Raw genomic sequence first — 17019 nt, 5'->3', positions numbered from 1 at the left:
TTGGAGGAGACAGTCCTGGGCTTAATGGACAAAAAGTCTGACTTGGTCCAAGGCAGCTTCCTGTGTCCTGAACAAGCACACAGACGCAGGAGTTGGCTTTTCAAGCCTTCAGGGAAAGATCATGAGGGTTTAATTAAGTGCGGCAACATCACACATTGCTCTTGCTGGCCTCACAAGGCACAAGGGGCATGTCTGTCCCATCATCATTCAGGCTTCATCCCCCACCAAGGTTAATAATGCCGAACATCAGACTAACCAGGAGAGCCAGCATGTTTTCCACTTACAACATCTTAGGTGCCGCGGCAACAGAGACTCCTCCGAGCAGGTCCTCCAGGCAGACTTTCATGTCTTGCAGCTCTTGGAGCTGGGCGCTCCGGGTGCCAAAGTGCACAGACAAAACCATTTCAGCCTTCTGAATGATTTGCAGGGCTTCTGATGCAGCACGCCTGGTCACGCACACAAAGAGGAGACAACTTGAGCTAGGAAAGGGCTGGCAGTGTCTCCTTCCCCTCAGCAGAATCCCAAGGGAGCTCAGAACCTAGTCTCAGCCACCCGGCTCTTCCCTGGGGCAAGAGGACTGAGGGTCCAGCAGGAGAAGCGGGCAGGAAGAGGAGGAGGAGAAAAATAGGAATGAAGGGTCTAGGAGATAATTATTAGGAAGAACTTTTTGTTATGTGAACAGCAGCCAAGGAGAAGCTTGAGCAGCCTTGGGACTTACAGAGTGGAGAGAGTTTTGACTCTCATAATCTAGACAAAAATCCCTCTGAAGCAATTTGTCCTGACCTTGGAGGGGGGAGAGAGAGAATTAAAACTCCTCTTCTGAGTGGTGCCAAGGCAGTTCAGGCTCAGCGGCTACTATTTATATCTTTTTAAAAATACATGTTAACATGCAGTTAACATCACATATAGTTCAGCCCTCAATTAACAGAGCAAACAGCTCCGGAAAATCAGGCTCTTCTTGGAGGTTTTCAGAGAAAAGTTGGCTCTTGAGGACAATTTTTCAGTCCAGGAAGTTCAACCTTGATTGGATGCAGGGATGGATAACGCAGTGCCAAGAAATTCTTTCCAATCCTATGACACAGGTGAGCTCATTTTCCTCAGAGCCCCCTTAGGGGATGGAAGGTGACGCACAGAACTACTTAGTGGAAATCCTACCGATGCTTCTCCTATGCCTGCTCTGAAGAAACACCTTCCACTCACACACACACCCTCCTGTACTCCTGTCTGCTGCCAGGTGTAAAGATGTGTCTTGCAAGCCACAGTAGTGAGGGGAGGGGGCGAGGCACTTACCCATTGAAGAGGATTTGTGCCAGTTTGAGGAGCTCCTGACCCACTTCTATGCTGGAGGGCCCATAACGGGCTTCTACACTCTGGATGCTTTTGCGCAGGTGCCCTGCTGCTTCCTGCCACTTCCCTGGCAAAGAAGAAGAGGAGGAATGTATATATACCACTGGATTGTTTTGTTGGGGGCCAGCAGGAGTGCTTTCTTGCCCTCCCCACAGCTACTGCTTCACGCTCTCATTATCTTAAATGCTCTCTAGCTACAGATTATGGAGAGCTCCAGCTATAAGCAGTGAAGGTTGCCTGTGTGCATCATCTCACTGGCCAACTCAGCACAGCCCATTGCCATCCCCACCCACAATTCACCCTGCCCTCCTTGAGTTTATATAAACAATCTGAATCTTGCAAAGAGATAATTTATGCAAACTTGATAAAATATGGAGTGCAAATTGTCAAATGCAGGTTTATGTTGGGGCAAGAAAGCCTAACTCCACATACATACACCGAGGGGATCTTACTGGCAATGCCTAAACAAGAGAGGGAGGCTAGGGTCATGGTGGTTACCTCAAGGACAATGCCAATTCAGCGCCTAGCTGTCTTGAAAAAAGGCAAATTCCATGCTAGTTATTGGGAAAGGGACTGAAAATAAAACTGCACGTATTACAAAGCCTTCTATAAATCTGTGGCACAGCCACACTTGCAATGCTGTGCATAAAGTTTTGGTTATCCTGTTTCAAAAAGGATCTCGTAGAGGGCGCAAAGGTGCTGAAACAGAACATTTAAAATGATAAAAGGTTGGCACACTTCTTACAGGAAAAGGTTGAAGTATCTGGGACTTTTTAGTTTTAAAAAAATGGTAAATAAGGGGGGGATGTGCTGGGGATATGTGCAATTATATCAGCTGATGGGTGGAGGAGCTGAAGACTGAGAGATCGGCTGCCCAGGGCTTTGTGTTAAGACTCCCAAGTGCTCGACAGTCAACTGGGTGCTTGGGCTTTTGTTAGGTGGGTGGGATAATCCACCTCACGATCATCCGGCATCCTAACGACATCACAGGTCCAACGAGTGAGCTGTCCTGCCCACCTCTCAAAGTTGGCCTACAGTGGTGGGCCCAGATAAAGATCTGGCCCATGGAGCCTAAAAGGGTCCCCATCCCTCGTTTGAAAGGGCATCTTACCCAGGATCGCATACGCCTGGGCCAGATTATCCTCAATCTCGCCCACCATCACGTGTGCTGGAGAGAGGAATCTCTCAGCATCCAGCCTGCATTCCAGCAGCAGCTCCACTGACCGACCTGGAAATTCAAACGACATGATCCCAACACAAGCATGAGCTGAGCATACACCAACCTCAATAATACTTACAACAGCCCAGTAAAGCAGGTCCATATTAAAACATGTCAGTGCTGCAGATGGGGTAGGGTGCTGCTGAGACAGACAAAGGTGTTACCTTTTGCTTTTATTACTCTGATTTCCTGTGAAATACCTCAGCGGCTCATACTGAGGCAGAAAGGCAGGACAGAGATGCTTCAGGTAACTGGTTCCTACCTGTGTCTCCTAGTCACTATGCTATACGAGTCATCCAGGGACAGGACAGGCCCTGCCTCTCCCTGTGTGTGTTTTAAGCTTCACATTTGTATTTGATTTTTCCCCTTCAGCATTTACTAGAAGGCTGTTCTTTATCCTGAAGCTGAGTCTTGAGGGTAGGACTAGGCTCCTCGTACAGCCTGCGCAGGGCAATGCTGTCCCCTCCTGGTCAGGAGCACAGCTTCCTGGTGAAGATCATTTCTACTTGTGCCAAGCTGTCACTGAATAAGGAGCAGCATAAAGCACCTATGGGGGGAAAAGGTGCTTACCTGGCTTGCCACCCTCCAGAAGCTCCAAGGCTGCCTCAGTTTGCAGCCGAAGGTCACAGAGCTGAGGCTGGAAGTGATCCTCGGGAACTAGCACTTTGCAGGCCTCGCTGGAACAATGGAGGAGCCCATCCCCCTGGAAAAGGCCATTTTACAATCATTTCTAGACAAACAACTTGCAGCGCTCTCCATTCCGTTCATAGCATGTCACAGAGTCAAGACCACCACATCTCTGAGCACATGGTGTTGTGGGGGGCAGAGGGAAGGGACCCACATTAACTGACTCAGACAAAGATCCACCCTAGCCTATGCCTAAAGGGTTTGAGTCTTTCAGCAACAAGTGTCAAGTCCCATCTATAATATACATTTAAAACCATATTACGCCACTTTAAATGGTAATGTCTTTCCCCAAAGAAACCTGGGAACTGAGCTTTGTTACAGAGTGCTGAGAGTTGTTCTGCTTGCAGACCTACAATTCTCAGAATGGTTTAACAATCAGTCCCTCTTCCCAGGGAATTATCTCTTTCACCTGTCTGATGGGCAGGGGGGAGCCCAGCTATAGGGCCTCAGCCAGAATGAAGGGTGGGGAAAGGTGGAGGATATAAAAAGCCTCAGGAAGAGGGGCAGTAGAAGTCAGGCTGGAAGAGGGAGGCCTCCAAGTGGCAGACAGGATCCCGCCACACAACGATGAGAGGCTTGGCCCCTGCCCAAGACCATCTGCAGGCCCTCCCTCTAAGCACACTTGGGTGGGGCCAAAGAGGGAATAGCAGCATTCCAGGTTTATCCAGCCCCCTTCCTCCACAGGGAGGCGGCGTAGAAGTCCTGGGCTTCAGCCTGCCAAGGCCAACAGCACAGAAGCCAAGCACCCCAGGGGGGAAGCCTACAGAAGGACTGTACTTATTGTTGAGAGTAACCTGGGGCATGGCGGGAAGCTGGCCTGAAAAGCAACAGATCCAATATAAAGCCATCCTTGCAGCAGACCAGACGCGGACTCTTTGACCCCTTAGTCTAGCGAGGGCCCAGGGAAGATGTGGGACACCCCTCTTTCAATGTGGCCATTCCCCCAGAGTAAAGCAAAGAGGAGGAAGCCAGGGGGAAACAAAGGCACATGAGGTGGTTTCAATGCACCAGGGAAGCCTACAGCAATCTAGACCAGTAGCTATGAATGGCCATGGCTGTACTATGCCACTTCCATGTTCAAAAGTGCCAGTTGCTGGGGAACCACAGCAAGAAAGAGCCATTTGCCTTCATGGCCTGATTGTGGGAACAGAATGCTGGAATGCTTTGCTCTGCCTCAGAAGAGCTGCTTTTGTGTTCTGACAGTCACAAACAGAGGAAGTTATGGACACACAGCTGCCCTGCTCAACGCCATGGAAGCAACACAACAAGAGCATTACCCGCATGGGATTGTGACAGGCAGGGCAACAGAAGAGGCTGTGCTGGGAGGACACTCTCTTCCTGGAACTGGGCTGCAGCTCCTCTGAGCAGGGCCGACACCGACATTCAAAGAAATATTGGGAAAGGAGACGCTTGCGCCTTTCAGCAGCCCCCATCCTGCACATGTGAGGCCCTGCCAAGAGAAGGGACAAAAACCACCGTAATCAACAGCGCTAACTACAGGGAACAATCCAGAGTGCAGGGTGCTTGCAAATGTACTGTTTCCCCCCTTTCCATGGATCTGAACTCAGCTTCCTCCTCCAGCTTTTGCTTTGTTAAAAACAGGCAGACTTGCCAGTAATTCCAATGTCATTTGAATCCTCAAGTTTTGCCCTTCACGATAATTTGGGAAGACTGGCAGCCATTAAAAAAGGAGTTAGAATGCTGCCTTCATTCAAATTTTCATTTTATGTCTTTTTAAAAAAACCAAAATAATTTTTTTTAAAAGATCACGTTGGGAGGCTGTGACATCACAACTAACAGTATGCAGAGCGTCTGGCCCTGACCAAAACATGGGGTCGAATCGGCCCTGGTCGCACTAGTCAATGATCTGAGAAGAGCCTTAGAGGAGAATATACCTTCCTCGCTCTTCTCGATCTGTCAGCAGCCTTTGACACGGTCGATCACAACATTCTTTTAGATCGTTTAATGACCATGGGCATTCAAGGAGATGTTCTGTGTTGGTTCCGCTCTTATCTCAGCGGGAGAACCCAAAGAGTAGCATTGGGGGATGAGATCTCGGAACCGTGGCCGTTAGATTGTGGCGTGCCACAAGGCTCGATTCTTGCCCCAATGCTCTTTAACATTTACATCAAACCGTTGGGTGACTTTATTCGTAGTACAGGTCTGCAATTTCATCAGTATGCAGACGATACCCAAATCTACTTGGCCTTTAAATCTTCCCCACAGGCTGCTGCAACACAACTGACTAAAGGGCTGGAACTAATAGGGGAATGGATGTTTAAGAACAAACTGCGGCTAAACTCTGATAAAACTGAGATCCTCTTGGTAGGTGATCGGTCCAAACTAGGAATAACTCAAGTGACTTTCAACCAAGTTTCTGTTCCCTTGAGTGACCAAGTCCGAAGTCTGGGTGTCATCCTGGACTCCCAACTGACGATGGAGGCTCAGATAGCGGCAGTTTGTCGGACTGCACTCTACCACCTGTCCCTCATTCGCAAAATCTGCCCCTATCTCCCAAAGCATCTTTTACCAACTGTAGTTAGTGCCTTGGTTCTTTCCCGTCTGGACTATTGTAATGCTCTATATGCTGGTCTCCCTTTGGGAACTTTGCGTAAGCTTCAACTCGTCCAGAATGCGGCGGCTCGACTCATTAAGGGCTGCCATAGGAGAGAACACATCACCCCAATCCTTCGGGAACTTCATTGGCTCCCGATAGTGCTGCGGGTGAAGTTTAAAATACTAGCTTTAACTTATAAGTCCTTTTTTGATGCTTGTCCGATCTATCTGAAGAACAAACTCTCTCTTCTTGGAGCAGATGGGCGGACAAGATCCTCAGCCGCTAGACTTTTTGTGGTTCCATCTATCAGAGCAGCCAGATTAAGTGGTACTAGGTCTAAAGCCTTCTCCATTGTGGCTCCCACGCTGTGGAACACTTTACCAGTTGATACTCGCTTAGCCCCTTCACTTCTGTGTTTTCGGAGGCAGCTGAAGACATGGCTCTTTGTACAGTCAGATGAATGAAATGTGCTATAGTTAGGTGGCTAAGGGGGTGGTCTGATATTGGGGTTTTTACTGTGATTAGTATTTTTATTATGTACCTGTTGATTTATATTTTGATATGTTGTTTTGTTCTATTCCTTTGTATGTCGCCTAGAGTGACAGGTTGTCCTGTCAGATAGGTGTCGAATAAATTTTAGATAATAATAATAATGAAGAGGCACTTCCCCTCCCCCACAGGGCCATCCACCTTTAACTGTTCCACAGGATGGAGGATTCCAGCGGAGAGCAGGAGTGGGCAAAGGCCACGTCAGAGCCTGCTTCAGCTGGATTTTTCCCTCACCCACCTGCAGGGCAATGGACCACCAATTCTCCTGGGGAAAGGGTCCTGGTGGCTTTTTAGGATACTTTTTTTAAAAAAAAGTTGTTTAATGTTAGCTAATTTGGAAGGATTTCTATCCTAAAAGGCAGGATATAAGTAACTATAGTAAATAAATGAAGAATCTGTGACTTTTGAGAGCATAGCTGTTTTCATGTCTGTCTGTGCATCTTTTGCTTTGACCTTATTTACTTTGCTTTTAAAGATGCTTTTAAAAATGTTTTGTTTTAATATGTTTTAATGTCTGTTGTCATGATGGTTTATAGTGTTTTTAGTGTTCTTGTTTGCTGCCCTGAGCTCCTACTGGGAGGAAAGGTGGGATATAAATTTAATAAATAATAATAATAATAATAAATAATACTTTCTTCCAGCACATGACCAACTTGCATTTTCCTGAGCTGGAAAAATTTCATGCGCTTGGTCATCCAAAAACGCGATACAGCTACTTAACAATTTATATCTCACTTAAATTGGGCTCTCAAATTCACTCCCAGATACAGAAATTGAAATCAAAATTATAAAATGGTAGTACTTAGACATAATAATGAAAAAAATGAACCTGTTGAAATGCTGGAAAAAGGCAGGGAACGTGTCTTCAAATGCCAACGTCAGGAAGGATTTGAAAGCAGCTTCCCAGTGCTGCTCTAGCATCTTCAAGGCCCGTTACAGAAACTAATGAGGCTGATCTGCTGACATGAGGCCCCCTTATGCCCCATTTTCAGTCAAGGGGGAAGCAAAGCCAGGAGCCAAACACCTGCCATCCTGGAGTATTTTGGCTTCCCCTGAAGAGGAGGAGGATGGCAGGGCTCCTAAGCATCAGGTTGCCTGGCCTCTTCCTCCTTGGCAAAATGATGGCAGCTACTCACCATAGCAGTGGAGAATCTCCTGTCCTCTTGGCACTGACTGCAAAGCCCTGACCTCTGCGGTTCTGCCGCTGAAAGTCACACTGGTGTTTGGCTCACAGGAATGGTTCAAGAGGCTGACCACAGGGAAGAACGCAGTGGCCAGGCGCACCTGCTCGCTGCTAGCAACTGGCCCATTTTCAGGCCCTGAGCAAAAGAGACAATAAGGCTTGAGGGACAAGAAGGAGCAAAGAGAACATCATTAAAAGCCTGGGTACATCTAGGAGGCCCATCGAGTAGGGCACTCTGTTCTCACAGTGGCCAGCCAGATGCCCCAAAGGGAAGTCTCCAAACAAGACCCAAGTGCAACAGCAACTCTCTCCCACTTGTGATTCTCAGCAACTAGCATTCAGAAACATACTGCCTCTGACAGTGGAGGGAGAACATGTGGAGGGAGGACTTTACAACTTCCTGGTCATTTCCGTCCTGACACCTGGCACCCACCTACTCTAGAGAGTCCAAGCAGAAGGAAGAGCAAGCAAGCCTCCACTGACCTGATGAGCAGAGTGCAGACACTGCCTGTGCGTTGCACTGCAACTGCAACATATGCCTCAGCATGGCCTCCCCCAAGACTTCCAGCTCAGGAGACGTTTGGCCAGCTTTTGGTTCTTCCTGGCTCTTGGATGTCCTCTTCTCTGAAACCAAAGTCTCCAGACCAGCATCTCCGAGTCCCTTGCACAAGGCTGCAACACTCAGGCTGCAGAGGAGCCTGAGTTCAAGACTGTGTTTTTCAGCATGTGGCAAAAGGCTGAAGACGGTTCGGTAGGAACTGCTGTACTGCCCATCAGCGTCGCAGCCAGGAATACAGTGGGCCAAGTTTCCCTCCGCAACAGTCCTGGAAGCCGGCGCTTCAGCAACAGACTCCACCACAACATCCTCTCCGTGAGACTGCTGTATTAAAGTGCTGACCTCTGCAAAGCCTGCCACCAGAACTGATCTCAAGGCGATGTGGCAGAAGACTCCCAAGGTGAGCAGCAGCCCCCCAAGGGAGCACTCTACCTTGTGATAGCTCTTCCACGCAAGCTGGGCACATGTATCGCTGCAGTAGTTAGCATAGCTGCACCCCTGGCAGGAAACAGACGCTAGCACCTGCCTTAAGCAATGGTGGCAGTGAAGATCTCCATTAGCCAGCTGCCCGTGCAACATGGCCTCCCTACTGCCACGAAGCAAGAAGCTTTCCCCTGGACATAGCACACTGACAAATGCCTCTTCCCTCACTAAGATTTCGCCAGGGAGGACATCCTCAGCTGCAACTAAATGGCGCCCTTTGCATGTAGAAAAGTTCAAGCTCACAGATGCAGAGGCACATGAGATCCTGACATTTTCCTCCCAGGGCTCCAAGTCCTTCTGGGTCCTGTCAGACAGAGCAGGCCGACAGAGCAAGCTGCTGTTCTCCTTGCAGGCTTCGACTTTCAGCTGACTGAATTTACTAAGCAGCATCTTGTGGCTGACAGCTTCCAGATTCTTGTCTGAGGATATTTTCTCCTCCACGCTGTCGAGGGCCTCTGCCATCTCCTGAAATCGACCCAGAGAAAGGAGGCATTCGGCTTTCCGCAGCAAAAGCTTGGGGAGCAATCCTTCTGGGTAGCCCTGTACCTGTGCCCTCCTAATGTCCTCCAAACAAGCCTGTGGAGAAGAGAAAAGGGCTTCTGAATGCTGGAAATGGGGCTGGTGGTGCCTGGATGCTGTAAAGTACCACGTTCTGTTTATTCCATTGCTCAGCTTTGTGATTAAATTTACAGCTAAGAATAGGCTCTCACTCATCTAGCCCAGGAGTATCTATTCTGGCTGGCAGTAAACATAATGAAAGTCTTGCTGCGTTAGGTCACAGGTCCATCTAGTCCAGCATCCTGTTCTCACAGTGGCCAATCAAATGTCCACATGGGAAGCCTGAAAGCACGACCTGAGTGCAACAGCACTCCTCTCCCCACTTGCGATTCCCAGCCACTGGAATTCCTAGTTCTCCAGGGCTTCAAGCAGAGAAACTGCATTTTCCATCACCTGCTCTCTCGTCCTTTTCTTAATTGAAGATGCTGGGGACTGAACCCGAGACCTTCTCCAGGCAAAACATGTTATCTCTGCCACTGAGCTATAGTTCCTTTTGGGCACCATCGACCTGCAGCCTTTTACAGCACAATCCTCTACATTTCTACTCAGAAGTTAAGTCCCACTGAGTTCAGCAGGATTTACTCCAGGTGAAGGGTATAGGATTACAGTATTAAAGGATGCTTTAATTTAGGCAGGAGCTGGCATAGCAAAGTGATTAAGAGCATGAGCCAGCAGTTTCTGGTTGATTTGCATCTTGGCCACAAAAGCAGTAGGTGGACATATGGGAAATCATTATTCTGCAGTTAACCCCAGCCATGCAGGACAAGCTACGAGAGCTATTTTACAGTGCTACAGCCAGTGGAATCGGAGAGCATACTACCATGTTAGGAATACCAAGTAAGACCATTGGGCCACTTAGCTCAGTAATGTCTACACTAACTGGCAGCAGCTCTTTCAGGCAGGAAGTCTTGCCCAGCCCTACCTGGAAATGCTGTCAAAGATTGAACCTGGCACCTTCTGCATGTAAGGCAGGTGCTCCACCTCTGAGCTATGGCCCTTGCTCAAAGATGGGGAAGCCCTACAGTGTTGCAGCCCTTACACACATCCAAAATCAAACAGTTCTGCTTCCAGGGTACATGACTTTCTGAACGCAGGGCTTCCAACTAGAAAATAACTCTTAATTTGGGGCAGTGCCATTTTGCTCAAACTCACCTCGAACTGCCCCAGATGAAAAAGAGCTGCGGAGCGGTTGGCATAACACATTGCCATTTCTGGACTGCCGCCCTCTGCGTGGGAGAGCGCCTGCAAAGATAAAAAAAAGAGAAGCCAGTGTAAGCATAGTGGTTAAAGAGCGAGAGCTGTGAGGTTTCTGGTTCGAACCTCACTTCAGCCGCAGGACACAACTTGCACAGGACTGAAACACATCCATGTGCCTTCAAACACCCACTTCCACACTCATCACCCTTGTGAGCAGAAAGGACCTTCCCTCTTGCAGCCTCACGCCCGGCATTGCTCGAGAATTCTAAGAAACCCCCAAATCAGTGCAGCTTTGAGATTAGTGGTTAAAATCAATACACTTTTGAAAGTTCAGTCCACCAGCTTGATCCAAAATGGCATCCAATTGCATCCAAGCATGAAAACCTGCTCCATGATCTCAGGACCCATCATGCAAAATTTGGCTATGCTATCTTAAAGTGATGTCCAGCGAACAGACAAACAAATTTCCAAAATACATAGTGGGTTATTAAGATTTGTGTATAGCTTCATTGACTGCTCTCTGAATGCAAAAGGGTGGGGTGGGATAAAAATCCACTCAGTTATAAATAGGGTTCGAGTGCCCTCACCCACCCCCAGGACTTTACCCTGGAATATAGCGCTGCTGCTGTTCTGTACTCCCTTTTTCGAAACTTTTTGTTCCCTTCCTCCTTGCAGGACAGAGCCATCTGAAGATCTTTCTTCACACAATAGTACCTGGACAGGCTGAGCAAATACTCTTCATCTTCAGGACTTTGAGGAGAAAACAGAGAAAGAGAGAGAAAGGTTTGGGACTGGCCTGCAGGAGAGTCAGCAGCATGCAGGCTTCTCAGAAAAATATCCACTCATCAGCTGAACTTACGAAGTTACTTACCAGAGAAGAGTCAAAGAATGAAGAAAGGTGTCCCTCAGTGACATGGAATGGTGTAGCTTCTCCATCAACAGCTCCAGTGAAGTGAGTTTCTCACTAATGTAAAGCTTCCATTTTTCCACAGGTAGGTCCATGATAAGCTAGAAAAGCAAGTATTATTTAGTCCAGAACAATCCATCCAAATGCTGATTTACCAGTCTGTTCGCAGAGATCAATCCACAGATATTGTATAAGGTATAACACAGGGCGAATCTAGTCCAGAGCTGAGGTATGTGTGTGGAGTCTAAAAGAAGTTATGCACTTTTTATATTATTATTAATAATAAAAATAATGTTCTTTGGCATCAAAGAAGCACGCAGGCATGCGTCTGGGCACTAATAGGGAGAGAGACCAGAACATCCAAGCAATTCAGTGTGGTTTGGTGGTAAGAGTGCTGGACTATTTCTTTATTTAAATATTTATAAGCCACCTTTCTGGGCAAAGCCCACAAATAATTGTTTATTTCAGATTTTTGTATACCGCCTTTCATCAATAGGCCCAAGAGTGATTTACATCAGAAAAACATAAAATACAATATTTAAAAAATCAAATATAATTAAACATGACAATACAATATTATAACAAAATTTCAAAATGTATATGTACACACACAAAAACCAACCATGCATTAAATATATAAGCAGACCATTCTTAAGTCCCTGCTTACAAATGCTTGAAGACGTTCACTGGGTGAACTGAGGCAGACAGTACACCACACAGCATACTTATGACGGCAACCAGACAGGATGGAACAATGTCATAAGAACATAAGAACCTGCTGGATCAGGTCAAAGGGGGCTCCATCTAGTCCAGCATCCTGTTCCCACAGTGGCAGGTGAGATGTCCCAATGTGAAGCCCACAAGGAGGACATGCAACATCACTCTCCCCTCCTGCGGTTTCCATCATGGCTAGTGACCACTGACATCCTTATCCTCATGAATTTGTCTAGTCCTCTTTCATTGCCTCCTATGGAAGCGAGTTCCATAGCTTAACTATGTGCTGTGTAAAGTCGTTCTTCCTTTCGTCTGTCCTGAATCTCCCAGCATTCAGCTTCACTGGATGTAATGTCTGCGACCAGGAGACGGAATAAGACAAAGAACAAGTTTCAAGCTGGCTCAGAAATGTGCTTAACCTCAAACTTATTCCAACAAAATGTTCAGGAAGACAATCTCCATCCAGCCTTTCCCAACCAGTGTGCCTCCATATGTTGTTGGATCACAATCCCCATCTTTCCTGACCATTGGCAATGCTGGCTGAGGCTGATGGGAGTTGTGGTCCAACATCTGGAGGCACACTGGTTGGGAAAGGCTGTTGGTACTTACTCTTCTATTTTGTTTAAAAAGCTATTTATTCAGAACCCTAACCCTAACCCCCCCCAAAAAAATCCCAACCATACGAGAGAATATGGGGGATTTTCCTAGGGGATGAGTCTGGGAGGCTTTTATTGGAGAACAATAAGAACTCATGTCCTTGAGCATTTTTGCTGTACAATCTGAGCTTTTATTGTAATAAACTGCAGCTAAACCTTACAGACTGGACTGCAATCCAAGCCATGTCTACACAGAAGTCCTACTTGGTTTATTCCCAGGTTAAGTGGGGTTAGGTTTGCAGCCTCAATTCCCAGACAGCCAGGACAGGCTAGTGGGTGACTCCTGGGCAAGACGCTTTACCTCAGGGCTGTTGCGCAGCTTAAAAGGAAGATTCCTGGTTCACACGGCATCAACCAGGGACAAGCAGCCTCCCTCCCAATGATGCTGTTCTCCCAATTCTCCTCAGCCCAAGCAGCCTGCAAGGACGGCGAGAGCTGGAGTCCAGCAGCCCCTGGAGGGCTTCCCGTCCCTGCCATAAACAAGACATGCCTGGCCTACCTCACAGGGATGTTGTGAGGGGGAAAGTGGGCAGGGCCCCCAGAGTCTGGGAAGAAAAAGCAGAACAACGAGGTCAGAAATAACACCACCAAAGAAAGTACCGAGATGAGAATGCTACAAAACAAAGTATTAAGCTTATATCCTTCTCAGAGAAGCCCAGGGCGGCAAACCCACAAGCCATAAAACACCTAAAAACTATTCAAATGTAGAAGGAATAATATAACTATTATTATTATAACAACAACAACGCTACAAAACGAACTAGGCTGATATTAATAATGGGTTGTATCCAGCGCTCGTCCTCCTCAGAGTAGACTCATCCAAACTGAAAGGCACTGACTTGGGCCCATTCATCTCAGTGGGTCTACTCTGAGTAAAACTTAGTTGGATGCAACAGCTCAGCAACGCTACCGAAATTAGAGCTAGAGAGGTGGAAATGGAGGCATCCATAATAATGATAATAATGACGCTATAAAAAGAAGGACGGAGGCGGCTGGTTTGGGGCGCTCAGGCAAAGGCGCCCACCGCCAAGAGCACCCACCCAGCCGGGCTCCCAGCGGAACAGCCCTCCGCGAAGGGAGGCAACGCGGCCGCCTCAGACATCCCCGCGCGGGAACCGCTTTTTTTACCTCAGCGGGGGAAAGGCGCGAAAGCGTGAGGAGAGCCCAAGCGGCTGCGGCGGTACTAGGGGTGAAGCAGGGAGGCGGCTGTGGAGCACCGCTTCCGCCCTCACGGCGCCCCTTCGGCCAATCCCAATCCCTGGCAACGGCACGTGGCGAGGGCGCGGGCGGGGCTGGCGCTGCGTCATCACGGTCTCTCGCGCGCGGCCTGCCGTCCCGCTCTGCCTCAGCGCGTAGGGAAAGCGGCTGCTGCAACGCCAGCACACCGTCAGCAGCGTCTCCGCCATCTCCGGCCCTGGGCTTGTTTCGTCGAGGATGGCGATTCGGCTGAGCGAGGGGGCCATCGCGGTGAGGACTGGGCAAGGGGGGGGAGGGAGGCGGTGTGAGGAAATGCCCTCTGCACATGCTCCCGCGCACCCTCGCTCCATCTCTCTCAGATTGTAATAAGCCTGAAAGCGGGAACTGGCTTATCTGGCGGAGGGTTTTCCCCCCAAAAAACGATTATTTTATTGAAAACTTGCACCACCTTTATTGTTATTGGTGTTAGTGTTGGAAATTGCTGTTGCTGTTATTGTCGTCATCAATAATAGTTATTTTTGTTAATAATTAAATTTAGCCCAGGGCAGCAAACAACAAGGGATAAAACAATAAAATATTTGTCTTAAATAAAAACATATTTTATGTCTTCGTGTACTTGCACATTATTACAAATCAAATACGTTGCTATTTACAAGTTATAGGCATGCATTGGCACATTATTTACAAATTTTATATTCAGTAATACACAAATTTTGTTTATTTATTAAAACATATATTCTCATAAAATACATTTAATTTGCTGTCCTGGGCTCCTGCTGGAAGGGCGGGATATAAATCAAATAATAAATAAGATACCATTAAAAGTAGTACAGAACATTCATTAAAATGACTGGCTACCCAAGAATAGATACATGCACACTTAACACACAATATTTATTCTGCGTATATACAAACTATGGGTTGCATCCAAGGAGGGAGTAGACACGATGAAATTAATAGACTTCAAGTTCATTTCGTCTCTTAATTTCAGTGGCTCTACTCTAAGCGTGACTAACATTGCATGGAACCCCCTGTATGTACGTGTGTACATCTATGTAACTTTTATGCATATATGTTTGTGCGAGGGGGTTGCAGCCAACGTCAGTCCTACTGAGGGTCTGCCCATCTGCATGAATAAACATGTCCTACATCCATTAATTTAGTGGGTCTACTCTTGAGTTAGACTTAGTTAGATACAACGTGGCTGTGGTGTGTTTAGCTCAGTATTGTCTACGCTGAATGGTGGCTGCTCTCCAGACAGATTCAGACACAGATCTTTCCCGTCCCTGTTTGGAGTTGTTGGGGATTGAAGCTCCTTCATGCTGGTGGTGGGGTGGGGAAGAAAAGTGGGTGCAATTAGCTCATGCGTGGTTAGCCTTGGATTGGGGTGTTCAGTGACATGTGAATGTGGCCTGAGCATGCCTTAGCCACTGCAAGTTTAGAGAACACTGTCCTAACATGGAAGGATGGCACTTTGTGTCATTCTCCCTCTCCTCCCCCCAAATCAAGCCTGCTCCTTCCTCTTATCGCAAGGATGAAGAACCTGCTGCCTTCCAGATGTGTTTGGACTCCAACTCCCATAATCTCTGACCGTTGCCTGAGGCTGTTTGACCATTGCCTGAGGTTGATGGGCGCTGGAGCTCAACCAGAGTGTTTGAGGCCCAGAGGTTCCCTGTCCCCTGCCTTATGGGTTTGTGCTTCTGGCAGGCTGGGCAAGCTGGAATGGTCTCCCTATGTGAAAATTGACTGCATTTATATACCGCCTCGTAGCCAAAGCTCTCTGGGCGGTTTACAACAATTAAAAACATTAAAAACAAGTATACAAATTTAAAACCATACCAAATTAAAACCTATAAGAACTGATAGGCAAGTTAAAAACGTCCTATTCAAATGCTGTTAAAAAATGCCTGGGAGAAGAGGAAAGTCTTGACCTGGCGCCAAAAAGATAGCAGTGTTGGCGCCAGGCGCACCTCGTCACAAAAATCACTCCATAATTTGGGGGCCACCAGTGAGGAGGCCCTCTCCCTTGTTGCCATCCTCTGAGCTTCCCTTGGAAGGAGGACCTTTGATGTTGAGCGTAGTGTTCAGGTGGGTTCGAGACATTTCAAGTTTAATTAACATGTGAAAGTGTGGAGGAAGTCCAATGACGTCTATGGAATAGAGGCATCTTTTCCTAGACTAGACTAATGATATGAATTGTAGACACCTAGTGAAGTTTTTTCCCAGAATTTGCACGGAAAGAGATTGAATTCAAACAACATGACATTGTTGGCTGGTCTTATTCCTTCAATCTCTGAAAAAAGAAGACTACTAACATACCATTAAATAATGGCTATTGGGATGCTCAAGATTACTGCACATAAGTGCTATATAAACAATAAAACTGTCATCAGTATGGGTTTATTCTTGCTCCAGAAAACAAACAAACCTTAGTCTAAGAAAATGTTTTGCTGAGGTGATCTGGCCAATCGCCTAATCCCGCCTGAAGCAGTCAACGTTCTCTTTTTCCCTTTGTAGGCCATGATGCAGGGACAGGATGTCGTGAACCCCATCTTGCAACTCATTGTGAGTATTCCCTGCTTATGGCTTGGTAATGGGTTTCAAGCTGCTACATAAATATACTGTTGGCCAAGAGCCAGCTTTATGAAGAAAGCTTTATAACCTTAACTTGAGTGGGAAAGTGTTGGGGATATTGTGTGTGAGCAGAGCAGCCTCTGCAGACTTTAATTAGACCCTCGCACCTGAACTTTGCATTGTAGCTTCTCTTGCTGCGTTTTAAGTCAACTCTCTTCACTGGACATAACGCTCTCTCTTGTGGTTTTCTATCCAGACCATCCGTGCTATCTCCACTGGAAATGGCCCACCACGTTACCGAATGCTGATGAGTGATGGCGTACACACGCTTTCCTGTAAGCATCAATGCACAGTTGTTTGTGGGAATGCTGTTGCAAGGCGCCTCTGGATATCAGCACTGGTAGCTGAATGTACTGTGTCAGCATTGTGGGATCAGTGTAGAGCCATGTGCTTTGCATGCAAAAGATCCCAGACTCTCAGGCCTTAGCAGCTCCTGTTTAAAATGGATATTGAGTTAGCTGGAGTAGGAAATCTGTCACTGCCTGAGACATTGGAGCCACTGCCAGCCAGAAGAGACAGTGTTGGGCTAAATAAACCATGTGTTCATCTGAGCAGGTCGAGAGAGAGATCGAGAG

The 17019-nt window shown here is 47.4% G+C and overlaps 2 protein-coding genes across 8 annotated transcripts in view; one reads left to right on the top strand and one right to left on the bottom strand.

The window, feature by feature from the left end:
• Nucleotides 1-114: 114 nt before the first annotated feature.
• Nucleotides 115-14034, bottom strand: SMYD4 (SET and MYND domain containing 4). Of its 6 annotated transcripts, none has more exons than XM_061605432.1 (12): nt 13742-14034; nt 13113-13158; nt 11208-11344; nt 10942-11086; nt 10292-10381; nt 8026-9157; nt 7496-7678; nt 4531-4703; nt 3137-3269; nt 2459-2575; nt 1291-1414; nt 115-446 (listed from the first exon to the last, which is right to left on the bottom strand). In XM_061605432.1, the coding sequence occupies exons 1-12, from the start codon at nt 14017-14019 to the stop codon at nt 281-283; spliced, it is 2724 nt and encodes a 907-aa protein (XP_061461416.1). In that variant the 5' UTR covers nt 14020-14034; the 3' UTR covers nt 115-280. The 6 variants fall into 6 exon arrangements, with proteins under 6 accessions (XP_061461416.1, XP_061461419.1, XP_061461417.1 ...); XM_061605435.1 differs by lacking the exon at nt 13742-14034 and adding an exon at nt 13654-13732; XM_061605433.1 differs by lacking the exon at nt 7496-7678.
• RPA1 (replication protein A1) overlaps nt 13867-17019 on the top strand; it is a 42265-nt gene continuing 39112 nt past the window's right edge. The window contains exons 1-3 of one of the 2 annotated variants that reach the window (XM_061605439.1): nt 13867-14080; nt 16328-16375; nt 16641-16719. In XM_061605439.1, coding sequence (XP_061461423.1) covers nt 14048-14080; nt 16328-16375; nt 16641-16719 — 160 coding nt within the window. In that variant the 5' untranslated portion in view covers nt 13867-14047. The remainder of the gene's footprint in view (nt 14081-16327; nt 16376-16640; nt 16720-17019) is intronic. The other variant, XM_061605440.1, reaches the window with a different exon arrangement.

Source organism: Rhineura floridana, chromosome 21 (genome assembly GCF_030035675.1).
Source record: "Rhineura floridana isolate rRhiFlo1 chromosome 21, rRhiFlo1.hap2, whole genome shotgun sequence".
NCBI lineage: Eukaryota > Metazoa > Chordata > Lepidosauria > Squamata > Rhineuridae > Rhineura > Rhineura floridana.
This window is presented reverse-complemented; position numbering and strand designations above follow the sequence as displayed.